Below are 24,931 nucleotides of genomic sequence, written 5' to 3' on the forward strand. Positions count from 1 at the left end.
TATAACATGCTTTTATTACTATAACTATTAGATGAATTATAAATAAATTAATTTATACTGCAGTATTTATATAAAACAGAAGTTTCCTACCATTGTACTATTTGAAATATTTGCCTAAATATAACAATAGGTTTTTACAAAGTTTAAATTAAATATTTAACCTTGTGCTATAAAATAATTTAAAATTATTAATTTAATAAAATGTGAACTATTTATTAAAAACAAATTATTTGCTAAAAATGTTATAAGCTGATATCTCAGTTATAATAAAGAGAGAATTATTTAACATTGGGTGGTACTTCAATGCAGGGAAATATGCTTTTACACAGAACAGTTCATCAAAGGAAAGCTTTGAAATGAATTTGGATTTAATTAACTTCACTATTTTTTTTAAAAATCCAGTTCAACTTTATGAAGAGATATGTTTTGAATTTCTTTCACAAAATTGTTTATTTATGTGAAAAATATCATTTTGATACTGTAACAAGATATGCAGAAAGCAATTTTTTTCAGAGGTATGCCATTACCAAATAATTAGCAAAAAAATCTGAAACGTGATTAGTGTCAACATAGAAGTTCACATTTTACATTATACAAAAACCTTTTGTGGAAGTTTTAGATGCTGAAGGTAATAGTGTATATAAAAAATGGTCACAAAAATTATGTTTCCTGAAACTTCTTTGAGAATTTTAACATTGTGTTTATTGTAGTTTTAAATTCTTTATAAACTAATAAAGAAGGAAGTAAGATTTGGTTTGGTATGTGTTGGACTTTTTTTACAATGGTTTATTGAGAAATTATTGTAGTGTAAATTCAGGTGTATTCTTAGATTTATTTTGCTATAGATAAATAAAGAAGAAAGATGATCAAAAGGTTATCCACAAAAATGTAGTGATTTGATTTATTATTAAATCAGTGAATATTTCTTATCTATAACTATGGAATAAGAAAAATTATGGGACCAACAGACACTAATTTTAATTTTTCCAAAAATTTTGGCCCATCAGTTCTTGTATCCAGTGTCATTTCAGAAGTAAAGTTGTCAGTTTTCTACTGTCAGTACAATATCACTTACCAACTGCATAGAAAGCAATAATGTTAACTATAATGTATTGGTCAATTAAAAACCTTGTTACTACTTTATTGTCATTTCTTTACAAAAGAATATGGAAAGTTGTTAATTTTACAAAATCTTTCACTACCATATTTTAAGAGCATGTCATTATGAACATTTTTATTAACAAGATAGAATGTATTTTGTACTTCTTATATAAGTTTTTAAAAAAAAAAATCAAACATATTAGACAAAAGAGGATGTCCTCACTGAATCAACGTACACAGTTTGGATGCTTGCATTTGAGTTTGTATTTTTACTATTTGTTCCTTCCATTTTTTTTTTAAATTAATTTTATGGTTAAAAAACAAATAAATCTAATGTTTGTCATCCAGTTAGTCTTTCTGTTTACTAACTGAAGTAAAATTTCAAAACAGAAATACAATTTTTTTTAATTTTCATTTGTCTGCATTTAATACTTCGGTAGAAATTTCAAAAAAGATTTCTTTAGAAGTGTTCTGTGTAATTTGGGTAGCCAAACATTGTTGTGGAACACATTGTGGTGTTATTGGATTTAGTGTTGGTATTTGAAAGATTTTTTTCTGTTTGTGATATGTTCAAATAAAAGAAGTGATTTGTTTGTTCATTTAGAATGTTGCTTTATGTGTTTAATTCAAACTGCTGAAGTATGTGTAGTTGTGTCTATTGCTACTTATGTATGGTATTTTCATGTTGATGTATGTGTGTATGGGATGTGTATCAATGAGGAGATTTGCCACATTGTGTTCAATGATGGGTTGAAGTGCTTTAATGTTAATTTTATTTTCATCGGACTTTTTTACTTATTAATAGATTATTTATTATATTCTGAGCAGTCAGGTTTGTATACCATTAGGTAAATCAGTTTTATTTGTTACTTTTTTCTGATAATGGGAATTTGTTTTATTTGTAGTTATATATATAAAACTGTTTCAGTCTACGTTTTTGAACTTAGGGGTAGTTTTTACAGTGTTTAAAAACTTTACTCATTGTAGGACTTTCCCATCAACGTGGCTTTTTCCTGATAAACAGCTTAAACATCCAATTTAATTTAAAGTATTTATCATTTCATTTAAATATAATACTTTTTGTTTATTTCATTTGATAATTCAAACTAAAGCATGTGCTCATAGCATATTTCATTTGCAGGGGTGTTGCGGTACTAGCAGCCACTTTAAATACTTTTTTACACTTTAAATGTTATTCATTTATTTAATTCTACTGCTCACCTGTGACATCACAACATAGCAGACAACTACTAAAGCTGTACGTCAGTGCTACAGTAGCATTCCTTGTGGTGAGAGGGGATACTATTGAGACAATATACCCACTAGTTTATTTAGATCGTTTCTTGGGGTGGGAGTCCAATTTTGTAAAAATGTTTTTTTGCAGATATTATTATTTTTTAATTGTTAACTAATGTGCCAAAGAAACAAAAAACCTTAATTAGGCAAAATCTCTAAATACTGAGGGTGACCTTGCCTTACAGCCTTACCCTCTTGACCTTTTAAGTTGAAAATTTACTAGCATCAATGCCCCATATATAGAAGTAATCTGAACACGTTTGACCAAAATCAGTCTAGTAGTTTTGAAGATAGGTGTGAAAAACCAAACACACACATGTACATATGGACATTTCCAGCCGATTTTTTGGATTCCTTAGGTGTCAAAACATAATGAATGGGTGAAAACTGCATATGCCCAAATTGAACTGATAACAATACTTTCTCTTCTAAAGCTATAGCTATGCTGTATTGTTAGACCAAAAAGTAAAAAAAAAAAGAAAAAAGAATTACATTTATTGTTCATAAAACATCATTCATAAAACTAGTACAGTATAAAAACTAAAACAACAATAAATTTATAAAATAATATAAATTTCATAATAAAATAAATCCCACTAAGAACAGAAACAATGTCAACAGTTTGAATGGCACATATATTTCAATTTAAACAAAAATTTCATTAGAACACTAAAAAAGAGTTTTTAGTGTTTTAGAAAAATGCCATAACATTCATTCTTATTTTTGCAAATCCCTTTTGGGATAGTTCTTAATGCTATCAGCAATCTTTTTATAGAATTTTAGATCCCATTAATTTTACTGTATGCAATGAAGAATAAATAAACACCCAACGCACGGATAGCTTATGCATATCCAATTCTTCAGTTAATATATGACGTTCTTTCGATATGCCCATAGCTTCTGCTATCTCTCTAATCTTAATTCGTTAATCATCTAGTACCATTCGGTGTACTTTTTCGAATTACCTAACTTTTGTTGACGAGTGCTGCCATCTTCATGTTGTGGCATAAAACCTTTCAGACAACCTTCGTACAACATTATAATCATTATTCACCGTATAATCTGTCCTATAGTAGTCATGTAATGAAACGTTTATATAATATTATGTCTTCTCAAATCTATTAAAACTTTTAATTTTTTTATATGATCATCAACAGTAATGAAAAAACTGTATAAAACATGTAATGGATACTGTTGAACCAAATTATTGGGTACTGGATAATATAATAGAAAACTTATTGCATTGAATATAATACAGACTCTCATTGCATCTCTTAATATTGACAGCACTACGGATTTCTCGCAATCAGCTGGCAAAAACTGAATTGATTTTATTATTTGTTTATTATCATAGTAATTTAATGTAAAATATTATTGAACTGTTACTGTTAGTGGACAATTGACAATTTCATAACTCTTAAAATACTCAAGAAAACTACATAACAATAAAAGATTTTAATGTATAAAATACTCATGGATTATCAGATGCGCTGAACAAGGTAAGAAATTTTTATTAATCATTTAATATGTCTTAATTTAATTAAATTTAAAACATATATAATATTTGTAAAATATAATATTGTGTGGTTACTGAATATTAACGTCATGTAGTTTCTTTAATGTACATCAGAATTTACAGGAGATACTTGTGAATCGGCCGCCTCAGCACTCTTATGTGCAGTGTATTTACTTGAACTCTATTAGCTAATTGAATTCTTAAGTAAAGTCAGTATCTCTAATTCTACAAATTTACATCTACAGTTGGCTTCCAAACCCAATGAAGCTGTTATATGTACAATTTTCCTTTGTTTTTTAAATAACTGAGTGGAATGAGAAGCATGGCTCCAGGTGAGAATGGCATAGCTAAGATAACTCTGAATACATCCAAAGTAAACAAGCCTCAAAATGACATTAATTACATATTTCTTCAAATTATGAAGCAAGAAAAGACCACCAATTATACATTTACTAATGAACTCAATATGTGGTTACCAGTTTAGATTTGAATCAGTGACTACAAGAATTTTAACTTACAGTTGTGTGCAATATCCTCATTGTCTTGTAAAGCAAGAATCATTGAATTTAATTTTTCATGGTTAAGTACTAATTTATTATTGGAAAACCAATCCTTAACCATATGATTAACTTCATCATTTATACGAATAAGATCATGTAGAGAGCTGCTGAAGTGATCATTGTTGTACTACCAGCAAAGTCACCAGATATGATTTTTTTATTAATCATGAGTCTATATTCAAATCATATGTAAAAATTATATACAATATAGGTCCAAGCACCAAGCTGTGGGGTACACCACAAAATAAATAAAAAAGAACATTTTTAAATTGTAAAGCTTGTTATCTGTTACTTAAATAAGAAGTCATTAATTTTATAGCTCCCTTAGTTAAATTATATAATTTTAATTTTTCAGTTAAAATGCCATATTGAACGCAGTCAAAAGATTTACTATCAAAAAATATTTCCACAGTGAAAAGATATTTCTCACTACAGTCCAACGGTCTTATTGACAAAGCTTAAAATAGCATCACAGATACTCTAGTTCTTCTGCCTGAAGCCAAACTGAGTCTCAGCAAAAGGTTGTTGTTTTGAAAATAAGTAACAATTGTAGTTTTTAAGGCTTTTAAAAAAATTATGAATAACTTATGAACAAGATAATTGAATGAAATTGAATAACAATAAATAAGCTTAGTATTTGACAAATAACAAATAGAGGTTATATTTATCAAGCAGCAAGGGACATAATATAGCTTCTGTGATATCGAAGGGGATGTTTTATTTACAACATTGAATTTCAATCCATTGTATTTTAAAGTTTTTGAAAGTATAGTTTTTTAATAATAGGAACAAAACTGAAACATCAAGTGGGTTGGGAGAAGCATTACTCTGGTATATGAGGGCGGTCCAGAAAGTAAATTACGTTTGTGCCTAGTGTAGAGTCACCATCTTGGCGTCAAAACGTTTCTACACTCAGTACGCATCAAGTATTGTAGCATATGGAATGTGATTTTTCTACTTTGTTCATTGTGAATTATTGAAATGTGCACTTCAATAGAAAATTCCACGAGTTGTGAGGTGTGTTCAGTGATTAGGTTTTTAAGAGAAAAAAACCTCAAACCAATTGAAATTCATCAGCAACTTTGTGAGGTATATGGAAATGGAATAATGAGTGAAGGTGGAGTGAAACAATGGTGTATTCAGTTCAAAAATGGCCACACTAGTGTTCATGATGAGCACTGCAATGGTCAACTTAGCCTTGTAACTGATGAACTGACAATGAAAATAAACTATAAAATTTGTGAAAATTGCCGCATTACAGTTACGGAACTCTCGCTTCATGTCCCCCAAATTTTACGGAGTTTACTGCATGAAATTGTATTGGGGAAGCTTGTTTATCACAAGTTTTGTGCAAAATGGGTGCCAAAAATCTAAGGCGGCAGATTTCTACAGAGAAGGAATTGACAAGCTTGGGCATCGTTACGATCAGTGCCTTAATCTAAATGGCACTCTGTAGAAAAATAATTTAAGATTGTCCCTTTCAAATGTATATAATAAAATTTATTTTTTTTATTTAGTTTATTTCAAAACGTAAGTTACTTTCTGGACAGTCCTCTTATGTTGCAGAACCTGAACTATCTTTTGCTGCTTTATTGTTCGTATGGAATGGCAGTAGAATATTTTAAAATATGAGGTATTCATAATTGTTGGGTTAGATGAAAAGTAGGGTGCATTCCAATCTCTCTAGATGATTGACCTTTTTGAGATGTGAAGAGGGTGGACTCTGTTGGAGAGTTGCAACAATTGTGTCATTGTTTCAGAATGATTCCCTTTAAATCAGTTATCTGAAAACTATTTCAGACAAGGTCTTGGATTAGCCTAGCACTAATATGCTTGATGGAAAAATACCTTTTCAGGACGTTATGCTCTGCATAACGGGTATTTCAGGGCGTATTACACTTTTTGATACGGCTTGGCAGAAATAAGTCTCTGTTGGGCAGATTTATACACAAAAAGACAACAAAACAAAAGAAAAAAACAACTTTCATTTGTATAAATTCCCTTAAGATAAATAAATATACATATAATATCACATGAAAGGGTTTATAAGAAAGTATATTATTATTATATTGAAAGTTAAACTGCAGACTATAGAATAAAAATAAAATATATTTTAGAAAGTTAATCATTTATTTATTTTTAACTTTAGTGTACTCGTTCTTTTATAGGTAGCGTTATAAGCATTCGTAAGGATCAATTCTATGTTGCAAACAAGTTCGCTACGTTCCCGGTGTTTTGAGTGTAAGGTTATGTTATAGTACTAGTGGTGCAGAAACGTTTACTGTACGGATTTTACCTGTTCTTTTCAAATGTTTTGAATTAACTTGTACTGTTTGTTATTAGGTGTTGCATCAAAGAGATGCTTCATTTTGAACTTATTTTCTTTATTTAATGATAGTTAATTCAAAAGTTTCAAAACGAACGTTTTAAAATGGTAAGTGCAATGATATTTTTGTTATTAAAATGAGTTTCATCTTTAGAAAAAGTACATTTCGATCTTAATAATTAACAATCCAAAATGTAATCTGTGGGAAGAAGTGTTTATGGAGTGACGTGAGTTATAAAATCCGTAACTGTGGGATGTCTGATTAATTTTTTAGTTGGGTTCCGTATTGGTCATCAGTGAGTGTACCGTGTTCCGTTTTGGCTTAGTGTACACTGCACCAAGCCAAAATGTGTTATTAATTAGAAGGCAGGAAACGGCACCAAGAAATTTATAATATTACGATTGGTATGATCAAATTATTCTATCCGTGTAGAAAGGCAAACATAACAAAGGAGTCATTTAAATTGTAATTTTTCGTGAAATACAACAATCCTTGGTTTTACCGCCTGTATTACGCCAGTGTATACACTGTATACATTAAGTTTAATTTTACAGTAAACATATTCTGCTTTTCAATCTTTAATTGGAATCTAAGAATTTTTATGGTGAAACTAACTGAAGCTTCTAAATATTTGTTTTATTTTAATTAGAAAGATTTTAAGTTATTTTGTTATTAAGTTGGTTAGTATTTAATGTGCTGGTTGCCAAATCGGTTAGAAACGAAGCTGGTCTTAACATTCTTTATTTCGTTTTTCATCCATTAAATTGTTAAAGACATGTGTTGTCATTCATATCAGGGGTGTAATAATAAAATTGTACTTAATTTATTTTATAATGGTTACTTTTGAATTTTATTATTTAACATGTTCGTGTATCATATGTATGGTATTTAATTTATTAAAAAATTGCTGTTATCATTACTTGAAACTATGGTTCTTTGAAAGATTGAAAATTTTCAGTGGTAGAAATTCAGTTAAATATTTCTAATCCAGTTACCAGCATAGTAATCTGTTAGAATCATAGTTTTTTATAGTTAATCTCTCTTTACTTATATTGTTGCCTAGATATAATAATTTTCATGCAGTCATAAAATTTCTTCTATTACCTATTTTTTCCTGTAAAATTCATTAAGAAAAATGACTATGTTCCTGTACAACTACCACTTCTCATGAATTAAAGAGCTTTATTGAGAACATTTTATTTAAGCTGCCCATTTATAAAATACATACTTTTCTAATGTTACTACAATTATATTAAAAAAAAAGGTTAAAAAAATTATGTAGCGCAATAATTTATGTAAAAGTCAAAAAAATAATTTTTGACGAAAATTAATTACAAAAAATCAGAAGAGAGAAAAATTTATTATTTAAAAACTAAAATTGAAGTTGCAGCCTTCAGTTTTAGTTTATATTGCAACCAATGATTATTGTTGTTTAGTATATGTAATGATGTTTACAAACATTTTAATGCATCACGAATTTAAGTGGCTTTCCTACTTGCTAATTTAAAACGGAATGTTGTTGTTGTTTGTTAGGCTATTACTGTTGTTTAAGAGAAGCAAGATTAAAATTTACAAAGTAAAAATCTTTTGTACTTAGGTTGTACTAGGTTAATTTTAGCCTAGTCCCATAATACAGTGTTATTGATTATTAAATCACAAAATCTGAGCATATGACAGTTATGAGTATAACCTAAAGATTTTATTTTGTTTTTTTATGGTATTTAGCTATACCCAGAATGAAATAAATGTTTGTTGATTTGATTAGATATTTTCAGGAAAGATGTACAAACAATTTAGAAGAATATAATTAATAAGAATTACTGGGTATTACACTTGTTTGTGCAGTTTAAAATACCTGTGCCTAAAAATATTTTTTATTCATCTCAAAAATTCAACTATGTACATAATAAAATAGTCACTGATTTTTTACAAGTTTATAAATTCTGAGTTATCATACATTTATTAAGTTGATTGTTTAATTTTTATTTAATTTTTCAGTTATTTTACTCATTTTTTAAATCTCTTGTTGGGAAGGATGTCGTTGTGGAATTAAAGAATGATTTGAGGTGAGTAAAAATTATTTATGTTTGATGATAACATTACTCATTGTTTCTTATTTATGTTAGATATTTCTGAATTAATCAGGCACTTAGAACATTTTTTTCCTACGTGATTGTTGAAATCTTAACTAAACAATTTATTCATTTCTACCTCTGTGTGATAAATAATTTTTATATATAATTATGTCTTTTCTGTTTCTTACATCAAATAATAGAATAAATTCATTACTTACAAAAAGGAACCTTCACTATAATTGTATGACAGCTTACTAACTTCAAAAATAAGCTAATTAAATTTATGCATAAAACTTAAAACTTTGCATCTGTATTGTGATTTATTTGTTTGTGGTAAGAAGTAGATGCAACTATTTAGTATATTAGAACTGAATTTTTAAACTCTTGCTTAATTTTACAATATTTACTGTCATGAAAACCTAGGAAAAACATATTTATAAAAAAGTTGATGTATAACTTTACATGATCTATTTGAAAAATAACGAAAATTAAAGAAAATTATTGAATATTTACAGCATTATACTAGTAATCTCCTAAGTAGTCTTCATTCCATTACATGTACTTTTTCCAACATCCTTTCCACTTTGAGAAGCAGCTCTAAAATAACACTTTTAAAAATTCCTTTCAGAGAATTCTGTGAATCTCTTTTTATGGACTTTATTGCCTCTTTTGCCCTTTTAACAGGAATTTTAATTTTGGAAATGAAAAATACTAAACAGGGGTAGGTTGGTTGAGAGATGACATTAAGTAATTTTTTTTTGTATTAAACTCTAGCAGCCACACATCTAGTGTTACATTGTCATGCTAAAGGAACCACAAATTGTAATACCAAAGTTCAGGTTTCTTCTTCATCATATTTTCACAGAGATGTCTGGTGACTTCTTGTTGTAAAAGTGTTGATTGCCTGGCTTGTAAATAAAATTTCATAATGAACAATCTCTCTGATGTAACATCATTTTGTATTTGAAGAACTTTTGTATGTCTTCTCAGGTTTTGGTAACAATATTCCAACCCCCTCGAATGACTGAGGCTTTGTTTCTGTAACATATCTATACACTCATGTCTCATCATCATCAAGGTTTCATTATCATTTACACAATTAAAATGTTCCTTATGGATCACTATATATTGTCTTTCTGCTATTGTACAAAGAGCTTCTGAATGAATGTTGCTATGACTTGATGCATTTCTATTTTTTTTTTGTTAGGATTTTTTAACATGAACCCACTAAAATACATCACATTTTGAAACTGTTAATTGTCAATTTGACCCCATCAAATTGTTCATTTGGAGAATGGTGGAATATGCACATTGACATTGATAGTCTTCCTGGTTCTTGGATGAGCATGGTATTGGATAGACACTTGACCACTTTTAAAATGTCTGGACTTTACTCATAGTATTTTGTGCTGCTTAGAGTTTTCCTTATAGGCCTCTTTAATCATACTGTGTTTTGGTAAAGTTTTTGTCAAGCCTAACACAAAATTTCACTATAACTCTTTGTGAGGCACTCTTGCAAAAATTGGTGAAGGTACCAGACAATTCGTACTTCAAATGAACACTGAAAAAACGAATCACCATAGGTACAAGTGGATAAGAGGAACATGTTTGTCAATTTCTATGGTATGCACTGAATTCAACTTCACCTCTCAAAATATCTCTATAAATACTAGAGAAAAAGTTCAGTTATTTTTCTAAGAAACCTCATACAGGGTAAAATGTTACTTGTAAAAGTTATATTTCATTTTCAGTGGCCTGTCTTTTTTTCTGTAAGGTGTAAATTCACCGCGTAATTCCAAGTCATGGGAATATCCTGTTTATGGCTTTTTAAAAATAGCAATATTATTTTTATTGAAATAACAGTATTTTCTATTAAGTTCAGCCTTTTTAAAACAATGCCTTGGCAATTATGCTGCTGAGCTAGCCCTGTATCACTTTTTACCATTTTACTTACTTTTAATAACAAATACGTTTACATTACATGTTTTATTTAACTTTTTTTACATATATTTCAAATTTATTTTAAATTTATAATAAGTATATTGGACAGATGCAAATTCAGTAATTGTTTTAATAATTTTTTTTCAAAAGATGAACCAAAATAGTTGCTACATTGAATGAGAACATTGCAGTGTTGTGATATAGTGCAGGACAGTATAATTTTCATGAATACAGATTCAGCTGTGCAATTGATGAAGGCACATTCACGGTATGCATCATAATTTTGAAACTGCTGTCTTTTAATTGAAAAGATCCAAAATTTATAAAGTCAAACTTATGAACATCTTTGTTCATATTCATACTACATGAATTCTCTGTAATAGTCCTGTGATGCAGTTGTTACCTGACAATCTTACGATTTTTTATTTTATAATTTATAATCATCATACTGCACAATAAATATTGTTTATTTTGACCTCCAAGAAACCAACGATTTTAGATCATTATAACTGATAGTCACAATAAGCAATGTTTAGCTAACCTAGTGGTACTACTTTAATATGTTACACCATCTACATGGTTGTTTTGTTGTAATATAGTAAAATAATAATAATTATTTCCATAATAAAATAATATAAAAAAACAAAAATATACAATAATAAACACAAATATGGTAGAGTAAAAGAAGATAAGAGAAAAATTGTAGAAATTACTTTTTCTGCAAAAAGTTGGTTATTTTGCTTTGTTTGAAACATTTTGTGTGTAATGAAGTTTTTGATGGTTCTTTTCTAAATCAAAACTAACACTCTTTGTTTCTTCATTAGCAATTTCTGTAAAGCTGAGAAACCGGCAAACAGTTTTCATTGCCTCTGCTAAAACTTCAAGATGATTTAGCGGGTCCATGTCCCCGTCTATTTCTGCTAGTACTGAAGCGACTACATCATCATTACTTACAATTTCAAGCGTTTCTAAATCTTTGTCAATCTCTTGATAGTCAAACAATACATTTGACAACGATTGGTTTTGTAGACTATTGCCTCATTCCGTTAAAGATTCTTCTTCGCATGCGATGTCAGTAACTTTGCCAGCCTGTGGTAAAAATCCTGCATGTTGAAAGCAACTTTTTAATTAGCGGAGAAACCTCATTCCATGATCTTTCTAACGTAATTGTAGCATCCAGAATAGGTTATTTGGGTTTCCTTTTTTTTATCTAAATCCTGTATCATTTGTAAAATTAGGTGTTTTTTGTAGTGGATTTTTACCGACTTGATCACGCCTTGATCTAAGGGCTGTAGTTTTCGGTGGTAAGAACACTAACTTTATACACGAAAGATTTTCAATGTGAGGATGAACCGAACAGTTGCCAATGAGCAGCAGTATTTTGTCATTTTCAGTCTTTAATACACGGTACCATTTTTGTAACCAAGACGTAAAGACATGAAGCTAAACTTTCTTGTTACTTTTGTATATAACAGGAAGCGATTTAAAATTTTTAAAACATTGGGGTTTAGCACTTGCTAAACTTCCTGCATATCCAGAAGTTTTTTTTTTTTTGTTAGTTCCAGTCAATCTGTAGCAATTAGTACTGTTAGACTTTCTTCTGATAATTTTCCCCCAGAAAGAAGGGTTCTTTCTGGCGTTGGTTTAAAAAAACCAGATCCATCAGCATTCTAGATTTTTTCATCCGAAAGCCCTCTTTTAATTTTGGCCAAACAGTTTCTAGCCATTTTTGTAGCATACCAGTTGGAATCTCTTGTTTTCCCCGACACAATATCGTGATGCTGACGGAACTGTTGCTGAAATTATTTTACATGGTTTACCAAATTTTTCAGAAAAATCCTTAGTTTGCAATATAGGGCCGCTAATATAGGATATCACTAGCCCTCTGGTATTTAAAACGTTTTAACAGCTCTTGGTCTACATCATTATGTTGACTAGGCCCTAATTTTTTTGATTTCATAGAAATTGTTTCAAAATTTTTCTTAATTTTTTTATGGTTCTTCCATATCACCGATATTGTCAAATGACCTATGCCTAATTCTTGGGAAGTACGTGTAATTCTTGGACCTATGCCTTATTAGTTTCACCATTCTCTAACCACCAGAAAATGTGTGTCTTTTCCTCTGTTGTAAATGTTTTTCGTTAAGTCATAATTAAACACACAGGATACGTAAAATAAAATATTGTACCCGTATGATACGATACGCTTACAGCAAAAGATTAATAACTGAATGTGGCTGCTTCAGTTTACAATAATCTGGTACAGGAAGAAGATAAGAAAAACAAGAACTATAGTACATATACAGATAAAAAAGAAAAGGTGACTCATTTTAACCGTCAAAATATTTCTGTAACTACAATGTAGATATGCTATGTTGCTGATGAGTCACTTCCATCCGTCATTATAAGCGATAAAATGTTGCATTACAGTAAAAAAAAATCTGATGTCAACACTACATGACTTCCTTGTACGCTTATTAAATTACATATACACATTTTTTTTAAATGAAAAGTATATAAAATTTTATTTCATTTATAATTTCTGATATTTTTCATATTTTTTTAATTATTATTATTTACTGTAACATTTTTTTTACAATCAGGTTAATAATTATTAATAAATCGATATATTTAAATTTAAAAAAAAGTTTAAAAAAGGGGGTTGAAGTCGGATTTGAACTGATGTGCCTTCGTCTTGTAAGAGCCAAATATTTCATTAATTAAAATTTCATTTGGCTGTAACTCTGGAACCAATGAAAATAAGTACCATTTATGATATGATATATAATTAAAAAGCTTTCAATGAGGGCTTATTATTACTGCAGTTAACAAAAAGTCCAAAATTCAATTTTTTTTAGATTTTGGGCTTTTTTTGACACTTTTAGTTCAGTTGATTACAATCAAAAGGGGATACAACTAGATATTACAACCACTACATCCAAAATCTCAACATCCTATGGCTAATCGTTTTTGAGTTTTGCGAGATAATTCATATGTATGTACAGATGTCACGCCAAAACTAGTCAAGATGGATTCAGAGGTGGTCAAAATGGATATTTCCGTTGAAATCTGAAAACCGTAATTTTTTGCGATCACAATACTTCCTATACTTTGTACAAGGAAGTAAAAAAGATAAAAAAATAAATAACTAAAGATAATTCACAATTCAATGCAGAGAATTCAAGAACTTAAAAAGAAAATTTAATTAGTACTATTTAAAAATTTATCGACAGTGATGTAATTCCTTGAAAAGAAAATTGTAATTTAATTAAGTTGATGGTACCTTTGATTACTGTTTAAATAAATTGTTTACCAAATAATCCAATAATAAAAACTGATTATTCTACCCCGTAAGGTCAAAATTAATATTTGTAACCAGTATGCAGGAGTTCACTAAATGAAATAGTTTAATTATTAACTTTTATTTATATAATACACCAGAAATCTTGTGCATATTATGCACAGTGAAAAAGTTTTCAACAATCATTTTGAATACAATTCAAAAATATATTTTATTTTTCTGTCAAATAATTAAATAAAATTATTTTTTTAAAAATAAATATATCATTTTTATAAGAATTTGCTAAGAAAATCCAAAAATAATATATTTCAGATTTATAATTTTCAATTAATATTAAATAATCGGATGTTTCCCAAATTTATGGTTTTATTATATTTTACTTCTAATTTTATTTAACTAATAATTTTTTCATTTTTTTTTTTCATTATTAACTATTAAATCAATATATGTAAATAAAAAAAAAAAGAAGTTAATAAAAAAACAAAAGGAAATGAAGTCTGATTCGAACCGATGTGCCTTCCCTTTACGATCCAGATATTTCATTAATTAAAATTTTAATTTTAATTGCAATCAAAAAGGGAGGTGCACAACTAGATGTTACAACAGTGCTAAATCCAAAATTTCAACATCTTATAGTTAATCTTGTTTGAGTTTTGCAAGATAACTCATTTGTATGTACAGATGTCACACGGAAACTAGTTAAGATGGATTCAGGAATGGTCAGAATGGATATTTCTGTTGAAATATGAAAACTGAAATTTTTCGCGATCGCAGTACTTCCTTTACTTTGAACAAGGAAGTAAAAATAAGTCATAATAACCAATATGTCACAATAACTGATGTAATTATAAACAATATACGTACTGTATTAACAGCATGCCATACCAACCCAGAGACAAGTTTTTGGTCACTATATCTGGATAGTTATATTTATGTCATATGTCTGATGTCACTATAAACAATAGTTACTGTGTTTAGTAATATTATAATCTTGCAGAAATACGAGGGTAAGTCTAAAAGTAAAGTGAAATTCAAAAAATCAATATATTTATGTGTACTTGCATTAATGATATATTTATTATTTTTCAACATAATCCCTTTTCCTTTTTACTTCTATGCACTTATTCCATCTTTTAACGAGCTTTTGAATTCATTTCTGGAAGAAAGTTTTCAGTCTGGTGTGCAGAAAAGTTTTCAGCGCTTCTGTGGCCTCTTCATCAGATTGATAATGATTTCCTCACAACTCTTCTTTTAATGGGCCAAAAAGATGAAAATCACTTGGAGCCAGGTCCAGACTGTGTGGAGGGTGGTTGTGCAGTTCAAAACTGGCATCTAGAAGGCAAAGGACTGCTTTTTTGGCCGTATGAGGTCATGCATTAATCCTGAAGCAAAATCACGCCTTTAGAAAGTTTACCACATCTTTTGGATCTGATTTTTTGCTTCAGTAAATGCAGTAGCTCACATTAGTTGTCACTGTTTACTGATTGACCTTTAGGTATGAAGTAAACCAAAAGTGAACCTTTTATTCCATATCCCAGAATATTGTTAACATCACCTTTCCTGCAGACATCTGAGTTTTGAACTTTTTTGCTCTGGGATATAAAGAATGTTTCCTCACTAAACTTTATCACTTACTCGGGTTCAAAGGGTTAGACATGGGCCCATGTCTAATCAGCGGTTATTATTTGCTTAAGAAATGAATCTCCTTCATCTTCATAATGACCCAAAAGCTTCTGGTAAATTTTTTAATGATTTTCTTTGTGGATGCTAGTCAATTGATGTGGAACCCAGCAAGCATAGACTTTTCTAAAGTTTAAAGAATCATGGATGATTGAAAATGCTGACCCATGGCTTATATTTAACTCATTTGCATCATCAACTGTAATTCGTCGATTACATGAATCATTTGTTTAACTACAATATTGTCATTAGTCTTTGAAGTGGAAGGCCTACCTTGCCACATTCATCACAGAGAAATCCTATCATTTTTGAAGTATCAATCCACTCATAGATCTTACTTCCACGCAAACAACTTTCTCCATATTGCTGCTGCATTTGATGAATAATCTCTGCTGGTTTCACCCCTTCTGAACTGAGGAGATGTATCACTGCTTAAATTTCTTTCTTGGTGCAATGAAACAACTCATTTTAAGCATAATCAGAAATAGCTAACAATGAAACAATACTTTCAATAAAGAGCTAGAGGTTATGAGTTATAGCAGACCAATCATTACTGCCATACATGTGATTGGGAGGGAAATCAAAATTTCCTTTACTTTTTGACTTACACTCGTATTAAATTCATGAATAATTTTGTGAGTAGTGAAGAACTAATGTAATTCACATCTAAATTGATATCATAGGGTCTGTGTTTGAAAGTGCTGTATTATAAATCATTTTAATTATTTTCAAGCTTTGGATAATTTCAGGTAAAAACGCCTGGGTAAACATGATATAAATCACAGAAATTTTCAAATCATTGGTTAAAATTCTAGTATATTGAATTACTTTAATGCAGTTAATTTTTGTCTGATTTTTCAGAAATTTATTTCTGAGTATACTTTACTTTCTTTAAACTTCTTAACTAAATTAAAATAATTATTGTACTACATTAATTTTATCAATTTATATTTTTTAACGGGTGTTGGAACCAATTGACTATACAGTTCTAAACAATATATTAATGTATCTAAAATAATTTTTAAAAAATGTCTTGAAAACAATAATAAATTAAACATTTTTTTTTGCTACTGAGAAAATAGTTTGAATTATTTTAATACCATCATAACTTAACAAGGCATCATACATCAGCTGTATAATTGCAGTGCTCTTTTTTCTCTGTCTTTTTTTTTAAAGTTTGTTTGGCTGTAGTTATTTTCATTTTTTAAATTATAATAAATTGGTCCATGTAAGTTAATGTGTGGTCGCTTTAATTTTCTTAGTTATTTTAGCTGTAATGTATTCATTGATAATTGAAATAAATCAATTTGTTTAGTAATAAATTAAATATTCATCTTTTATTTTGCTTTTATAATTTACAGTATATGTGGTACACTTCATTCTGTTGATCAGTATCTTAATATTAAATTAACAGACATCAGTGTCACTGATCCTGATAAGTATCCTCACATGGTAAGAATAATTATAATTTATCTATTACTTTTTAATGTTTGTAAATTTATTAATGAGATGTGATATAAACTTTTGAAAATAATGAATTGTTTTTTAAAAATTGATAGAATGTGCTTCTAAAATCTTTTTAAAACTTTGGTTCAGCTTCTTCATTGGTTACACATAACCAGTGAGGAAGTATATTTTTCTGCCATTACATTACTGAAAAGTTACATAATTTACCTTAGTCAGTCACTATAAAAAAAAGAGGTTTTAAAACTATTATATATCTCCATTTTTAATTTAGATTTGTATTAAAAATATTTTATTAAGGCAAAATTTCAGAGAAAATGTAACTGTTAAACCAACAGTGAGTGATGGTTTTTAATTCAATCTGAAGGAAGAGGCAAATTTTGGGTCAGGAGATGTAATAAAAAATAAATTATCATTGCAAGAACATATAAATGGACAGCAGTTAATATTCCTTTTCTTTATATATCTGTTATTCATATTTTTTGCTTATAAAGTATATTGATGAGTAAAGGGATTTTAATTGTATATAAGATGATCATTATAGCAAGCATTTGGAAAAGAATATGAAAACTAGAAAATAGGATTTACAAAGTCCTTTCAAATTTGTCAGTTGAAAAAAGGTAAATGGAATACCTTTGTTTTTTTATATGAATAGATTCTGTTGATATTTAACATATTCATTTTAATTATTGTAGGAAGTAATTGTTGTTTAATATGTTTTTTTATTATATTTTTCAGTTATCAGTTAAGAATTGTTTTATTCGAGGTTCTGTTGTTCGTTACGTACAATTACCAGCTGATGAAGTTGACACCCAATTATTGCAAGATGCTGCAAGAAAAGAAGCAATGGCTGTTTCTTCCAGATAATTAAGTTCTGTTTATTATTTATCTGTATGTATATTTTTTTCTGAGGATTATCTCAAACCAATGTTTACATCTAATTTTAATTTTTTTATTTTTAAATAAAATAATTACCTAGTTTGTAAGATTATTATTCTTATTTATATTAACCATTTATCTTATGAAGTCCTGACAAGAGGTGGCATGAAATTTGGCACTTGTGAAAAATGTTTGTTATGATAAAATAGATTGCAGTACTCAATAAATGTGCTTTTGCCACATCATATTATGCATCTTCATTATCAGAAAAATTATTTTAAACCCTGTTTCGTATTTATTTATTTTTTATTGAAATGACACACTATAGTGCTCAAATAGTTGAATTTATAACATTACTTCAGTTTTTTTTTTATCTTCTCAAAGACATTCATATTCTTATAAGTATAACTATTGCATCATTTAATATTAAGAGAACAATTTTTTTTAAACTGTATATTTTAAAAACCACTCGCACTAGATCTCACTTCATGAGAATTTTCATTACCTTTTTCTTTCATGGGGGTGGGACTGATTGGAGATGAGGGCTGGTCAGAAGTGGGAGAATATGTATTTAAAATAATTGGTAAGAATCTTGACAGAGTCCCCTATTCCTAACCATTGGATAGATGTATTCAAATGTTTATTTAAATGAAAACTATAACCCCCTAGATGGGGTCCTGTAGGCTGAAATACGAAGAATTATCTTTGTGAAGAAGGTGCTTACAAAGTTGGCTGCTATTTGGAAGGATAAGACAGTCACGAAGAATACAACGCTGAGACTGCTTCTGGTACCAGTCAGTAGTCATGTACAGCATTGAGACCTGGACCATCAAGTGGAAGACTGGAGGAGAATTGATATATTCAAAATGTGGAAAAAATAGAAGAATGCTCTGCATTACATGGATGGAAAAGAGGATGAACTACACCATTATAAACAAGCTGGGTTTACAGAGGAGGTTTTCCACGATATGCTTCCAGTGCTTCCTCCGCTTTTTTGATCTTATAACTGTAGGCTTGGTGAAAATCTTGAGAAGCTAGTTGTACAAGAAAAAATCAAGGGCAGCAGGTCATGAGGAAGACCATCAAAAAGATGACTGAACCAAATTGAAGGTGCGACAGGAGAAATGTTAGCAAATTGATTCGAATGGCAGATAATTGTGATCTATAGTGGGAAATTGTCAGCGGGATATGAATCGGGTACCAGCTCTCAGACATGAAAGAAGGGATCACTGACCCCATTTTAAATAATGCAAATATTTTAAAACTGGCCATATCGGTAGTAATCAATTTCAATAGTGAATTGAAATGAACTCCTACCAACCCTCACCCTCATAAACAAAAAAGTCTCATTAACCGATATCTAGCACTACGGGTTTTTAAAATATACAGTTTTTAAAAATCATTTTTCTTAATATTTAATGCTGCAGTAGTGTACTTGTAAGAATGTATATCTTTTGAGGAGATTATAGTAGTGATATAATCATCAGTGTGTAGAATTAAATTAAATTTAATATTATTCAGCATAACATCAATATAAATAAGAAAAAGCAAAATTCCCAGAACAAATTCTAAAGAACACCAGTTACCCTTTGTCTATTTATTTTTATTCATTTATCTAATTTTTTCAGTATGTCACCATGACTGCAGACATTGTAAGAAAGTTAAATATGATCTAGATTTTGCCTTCTAATGACATTTGCCTACATTGCTATAAGCATAGGTATCTAATTTTACATTCAACTTTTAATCTATATAAAATAAAGAAGCAAGTTTTATTCTATATGATAATTAATCACAAACCCATATTGATACATAAGAACGTAAGATAAGATACATAATAACATGCCTATGTAGTAATAAGACATTATATTATGGAAAAGGCTGATTCAGAAATATGGTCAGGATGCTGTTGAGATTGAATTTAAGTAATTCATTTTACTGAACAGCTGCTCAATGCCAAGGTATTCATTCCAATGTCTAATTAAAAATTTAAGCATCCATTTGTTCCTTGGTGAAATTATGTCTCCAAGGAAACACTTAGGGATCATTGGAAGGCTATATAAAACTTAAGTTAGACCAACAACTGAATGTTTCAGAACTTACCTCGTTTAAAAGTTATTTACCATTGTGAATTCAAACATTTATCTTGGAAGAATGGTGTAAAACTACTTGTACATTTTTTATGTAGAGGAAACTAAGCTGCAGTATTTTTAAAATAGTTCACTTCCTATTTTGGGCAGTTTGGATGTAGCATTCTTACACTTCACAAGACAACATTGCCAATATTTAAGGGAAAAAGTGTTTTCCAATTTTCTGTTAGAGCTCCTACAATTTGAAATTTCAGAAATGCAAATTATGCGTTGAATGATGCAACCTATCATTAGGAGTATCATTAAGTCCTCTGAATATTTCATTCATATTATATTAATTAACACAGCATACTACAAGACATTCATTCAGTACTACTGAAAATTGTAGTGTTTTTTATCATTACTGCCTCTTCATCCAAATTCTGTATTAAATCATTTACTGAATTTTTACTATAAAATTCTTGAATGACGTGATATAGTGTTATTTTAAATTATGATATGGAGCTGTTGATTCCAGTATTATAGTCTGATTAGGGGAGATAATATGCCTACCTCCCTATATCTCTCAAAGGTTTTGTGCAAGTGTAAGGAGGAATGGGAAATTATGATTAGGTGTAATACTTTAAGAGATCATTTATTATTCCAGAACATTGCAGATTTAGATGAAGCAGATTTTTTATTGATCATCTAATTTCCCTTAATTCAGTTGTGTTACAATGCTTTTGTTTTCTTCCAAAGAGTTTTTCTTATTCAATTTGCTTCAATAAAAAGTTAGATGAAGAATAGGAAGTTTAAATTGTAACATCCAAACCAGTATATGCTTTCATCATTTACATTCAAATAACACAATACCAAAATTATATTTAAATCGTCAAGAAATCTTTTTATCACATCATGTGACATTTTTAGTTGTTTATTTTTTATGAATAGATAGCACGGTTTAATAGATAATATTACTAGGTAGTAATGATTTTAGGGGGTAGGTTAGCCTTCTAGTAATGACAGAATCCGCTAGTGATGACTTACATGTAACTTATAGATAATAACTTACATGTCATTATTAATACAAATTCGTTCTTACCTTCCCTTATTTGAACCTCTTTCCTAGCTGAATTTAGATGATAGATCTGAGCAGGGTGATAGTGTTTGTGGTTGATCTTGGAGTTCATTTGTTTGATCTGCTTTACCAGTAGTATATTCATGCTGAAGTGCCTTCTTTGTGGCTCTTTATTACATTGATGGATTTTTTAAATGCCCTTCAAGCATTATATGACATAACTTTTTAAAATAAAATCAATGTTCAAAACCCCCAACGTTATTTTAATCTATATTCAGATATAGTTCTAAGTAGAAAATTGAAGTTTACATTATTACTTGCAAAGTTATGCACTATTACTAGTAAACGTGATTACTCATTACAAGCCTCAAAAAAAAGGATTTTTAAAAATTAAATGGTTTAATTATCATATTACAACCACACATCTTTATTTATTTAAGCAGTATGGATACATATGATAGGATCTTTTTAAAATATTAATAATTATAATATTACATTGTTTAATCATAATAAATTTATTCTTATTATTAAATAATAAACATATATAATTAATAAATTTACATCTATACTTCAATTTTTTATCAAATATACTAGCTTTTTACATTAATTAATTACAAGACTAGAATATCCAAGACTAGTTGTTTTATTTTGTTTTATAAACAATTTAGAACAGTATTTAATGATTGCACATCTCATTATTTTGTGACCATTGTATATTTATTGTTAACTTTCAGAAAATTTTACCTTTGTAATGAAAATGTAGGAAGTTATCCAGCTGATGTAGCTTTACATTTATAATTTATATGTCATTTCAAATGTACCAATTCTTTATAATGAAGCATACAGCATTACTGTACTTCCAGTTTTCAATTTTTTTTTAATAACACATTTTGTGAAAGCACTGAAGTAGTTACATTGTAAAAGACCTCAACATTTTTTACAATAGTATTAGCAACGTGTAAACAGTGTTTTAATTTGATGTACGTTTTTTAATATAAATGAAATGAAAATGTGTATAGAAAAAAAATTAAAATAAATTGAAAACAAGGTTATACTAAAAACCTTATTTATAAAAATGTTACTTGCAGTCTAAAATTGGAAAGCCATTTTAACTGTTAAAAAATCATCAGTGTATACTGAGAAAAAGTATACACAAAAGAGATTTAATCACTAAATAAAAGAAATAATAATAAATCTTAACTGACAAATTAACAATGCTTAACAAAACTTAAAAAACACATTTTTAAAAGTATTTTAGAGAAGAATAAAAAATACAAATAATTTAGTATATATATTTTGTTTTTGACTGAAAAGTAATTTTTATATATTTCAAAGGCTAAGATGCTTCACCATAAATTATTCATTAGTAAACTAATGTAATTGTTATTGTATAAATAATATTCTCATTTATATTTTCAAGAAATTTTTCATTATTCATGGGCAAACATGATTATTGCCTAAACACCACAAACGCATGGAATATACTAATAGTTTAGTTACAACTGTAACTGCCATAAAAATATTTTTTAAATTGTATTGTAAGCAGCAATTTTTTATGTATTATAAATTTTTATTGAACAGTTGTAAATGGTTTATTATCTATTTCTCTGTAGTTTCGTGTTTTAAAATAAATAATCTCTCTACCTTTAATTTAGCCAAAATAATTTTCATCTTTTCATTAAAATATCATTAATGTTAAAGTTTTATTGCAAGTAAATCGGATTTGATGTTTGTACGTTGAAATCTGTTTCGATGAAAAGCAAATCTTTAATGTATTATTTTGTTTAATAAAATAAATTTATATTTTTTATATTTTTGCAAAATATTTTATATTTTTTATTATTTAATTGGTTTAAGTTGTTAATGACTGGCCGTTTTATCTTACAATTGAATTATATTCATTATAAATTAAAAATTTTAAAGTGTAGAAATTCCTTATAACATAAAAATCTTTGCATGTTACATATATTGTCTTCTGATTTAAAATTTTTGATATAACGTGATACTTTAACCTTTTCCCATCACAATGATCCGCAGTTTATTAGCGCTCCGCAAAAATATGTTGGTGTCTGATTGCCTCCCTTCATAGTCTTATGCTACCCTCGTGAAAAAAATTACAGTATATTAAAGAGATTAACAGATTCTGACAAAAATACCGTTACGATTGGATATTTTTTATCCCTGTAACAATAAAAAAATTGAAACAGTACAAAAATTGCAATATTTTTTTTGCGCATTTCTACCATGTTTTTTATTAGCGAATTTTTTTTTTGTGTGTTTATGAAACATAGTTTGCTGATTTTAAAAATAATACTTTCAAGCAAATCAGTTGAAAATTGGGTAAAATATGATGAAAAACTCGTGTCATAAATCACAGATTAGTAATATGAAAGTAGATTCAGAAAACTACGTTTTATAAAACTCCCCACCACTCAAAAGACTAATTGGCAAAAAACCATTTTTACTTTATACTGCTATTCATTACCGATATCATTTGTCAGAAAAAATATTTAAAAACCTCAAGTAAAAGTGATGTATTTATGACCACAAATTCCTTCTTTTTTTTGTGTGCCTTATATTATAATTTATTATGTGTTTCAATACATCAATATGTTGCTAGTAAGTTAAGTTATTTTTGTAAATAATAAATAAATCCGTAATCCTCATAGCAATTATAATACACAAGTCACACACACACAAGCACATTTCTGAGAAAAAAATGGTCATATTCTTTCTAGTCTAAATAAAACATTTTACCTCATATAAAAGTCGTTCAAATTGTGTAATAAAACTTATTCCTGTGTGAATATAAAAAAAAAATAACCGACTTAGATCCCATATAAAATGATTTTGTAACAGCGTTTTAAAACTGACGCTGCCCATAACCAGTTCCAAGGCTACATGATCTGAAAAGGTTAATAATTCATAAACACTGTTGTTTTTATGTTCATTTTTATTCAGTGCTATTTTTTATGCGGTTTTATTTCAGTGCTGCATGAAGATTGGTGATTAATCACTAAAAAGAAAATTAAATGAATTAGGACCAGTGGTGGAATGACAACATCTTTGTCATTCTTCATAAAAGTTCTAAGTTTAATTTATTTGAAGTTAAAAAGTTCATGTTTAATTTCAATAATATTAAAAATGAAGAAAAGATATTGAACTCTGTTTGGGTATAAATAAATATACAGTAAGCAGAAGGTACTTATCAGGTTTTTTTTTGTATAGTTTATACCAGTTATTATTTGATCAGAAAAGGTAACATAATTCTCTTTGTCACCTCATTAATTATTAATATTGTGTTATTTAAATGTTCTAGAAAAAGCACAAATAATAAAAATTGCTGCTTTACATGTGTGAATAATTATCCAAATTTATATAGTTTTATTTTTTGTATTTATTATTTTCATTTACAAAATAAAATATTTATTTTTAAAATTAGATATTTTATGGCATTTTTTTAAACATAATTTCACATTTGCTTGTTTTGCAAATCACATAAAATATTTACCCAGTATGTGTTTATATATATATATATATTCAAGTGTAAAACATTCTGGTCCATGGAATTCTCAAATAGTTGGCTGAAACTATAGAAATTTTACAGAAGGACGATCTACTTCTTTGATAGATCTCACCCTGGT

General features: G+C 28.4%; 1 protein-coding gene across 1 annotated transcript; it reads left to right on the forward strand.

Annotated features, from left to right (window-relative positions):
• Positions 1-6,692: 6,692 nt before the first annotated feature.
• LOC142328681 (U6 snRNA-associated Sm-like protein LSm2) lies at positions 6,693-18,247 on the forward strand. The gene is made up of 4 exons (XM_075372598.1): positions 6,693-6,907; positions 8,799-8,866; positions 17,159-17,249; positions 18,000-18,247. The coding sequence occupies exons 1-4, from the start codon at positions 6,905-6,907 to the stop codon at positions 18,126-18,128; spliced, it is 291 nt and encodes a 96-aa protein (XP_075228713.1). The 5' UTR covers positions 6,693-6,904; the 3' UTR covers positions 18,129-18,247.
• Positions 18,248-24,931: the final 6,684 nt, after the last annotated feature.

This window comes from Lycorma delicatula, chromosome 8, assembly GCF_047948215.1.
Source record: "Lycorma delicatula isolate Av1 chromosome 8, ASM4794821v1, whole genome shotgun sequence".
Lineage (NCBI taxonomy): Eukaryota > Metazoa > Arthropoda > Insecta > Hemiptera > Fulgoridae > Lycorma > Lycorma delicatula.

What these genes read in the sequence shown, in the direction of transcription:
- LOC142328681 (XM_075372598.1), top strand. An exon ending in GAATTAAAGAATGATTTGAG is followed by an intron (nt 8,867 to 17,158) that starts GTGAGTAAAAAT and finishes TATAATTTACAG; the next exon opens with TATATGTGGTACACTTCATT. An exon ending in CTGATAAGTATCCTCACATG is followed by an intron (nt 17,250 to 17,999) that starts GTAAGAATAATT and finishes TATATTTTTCAG; the next exon opens with TTATCAGTTAAGAATTGTTT.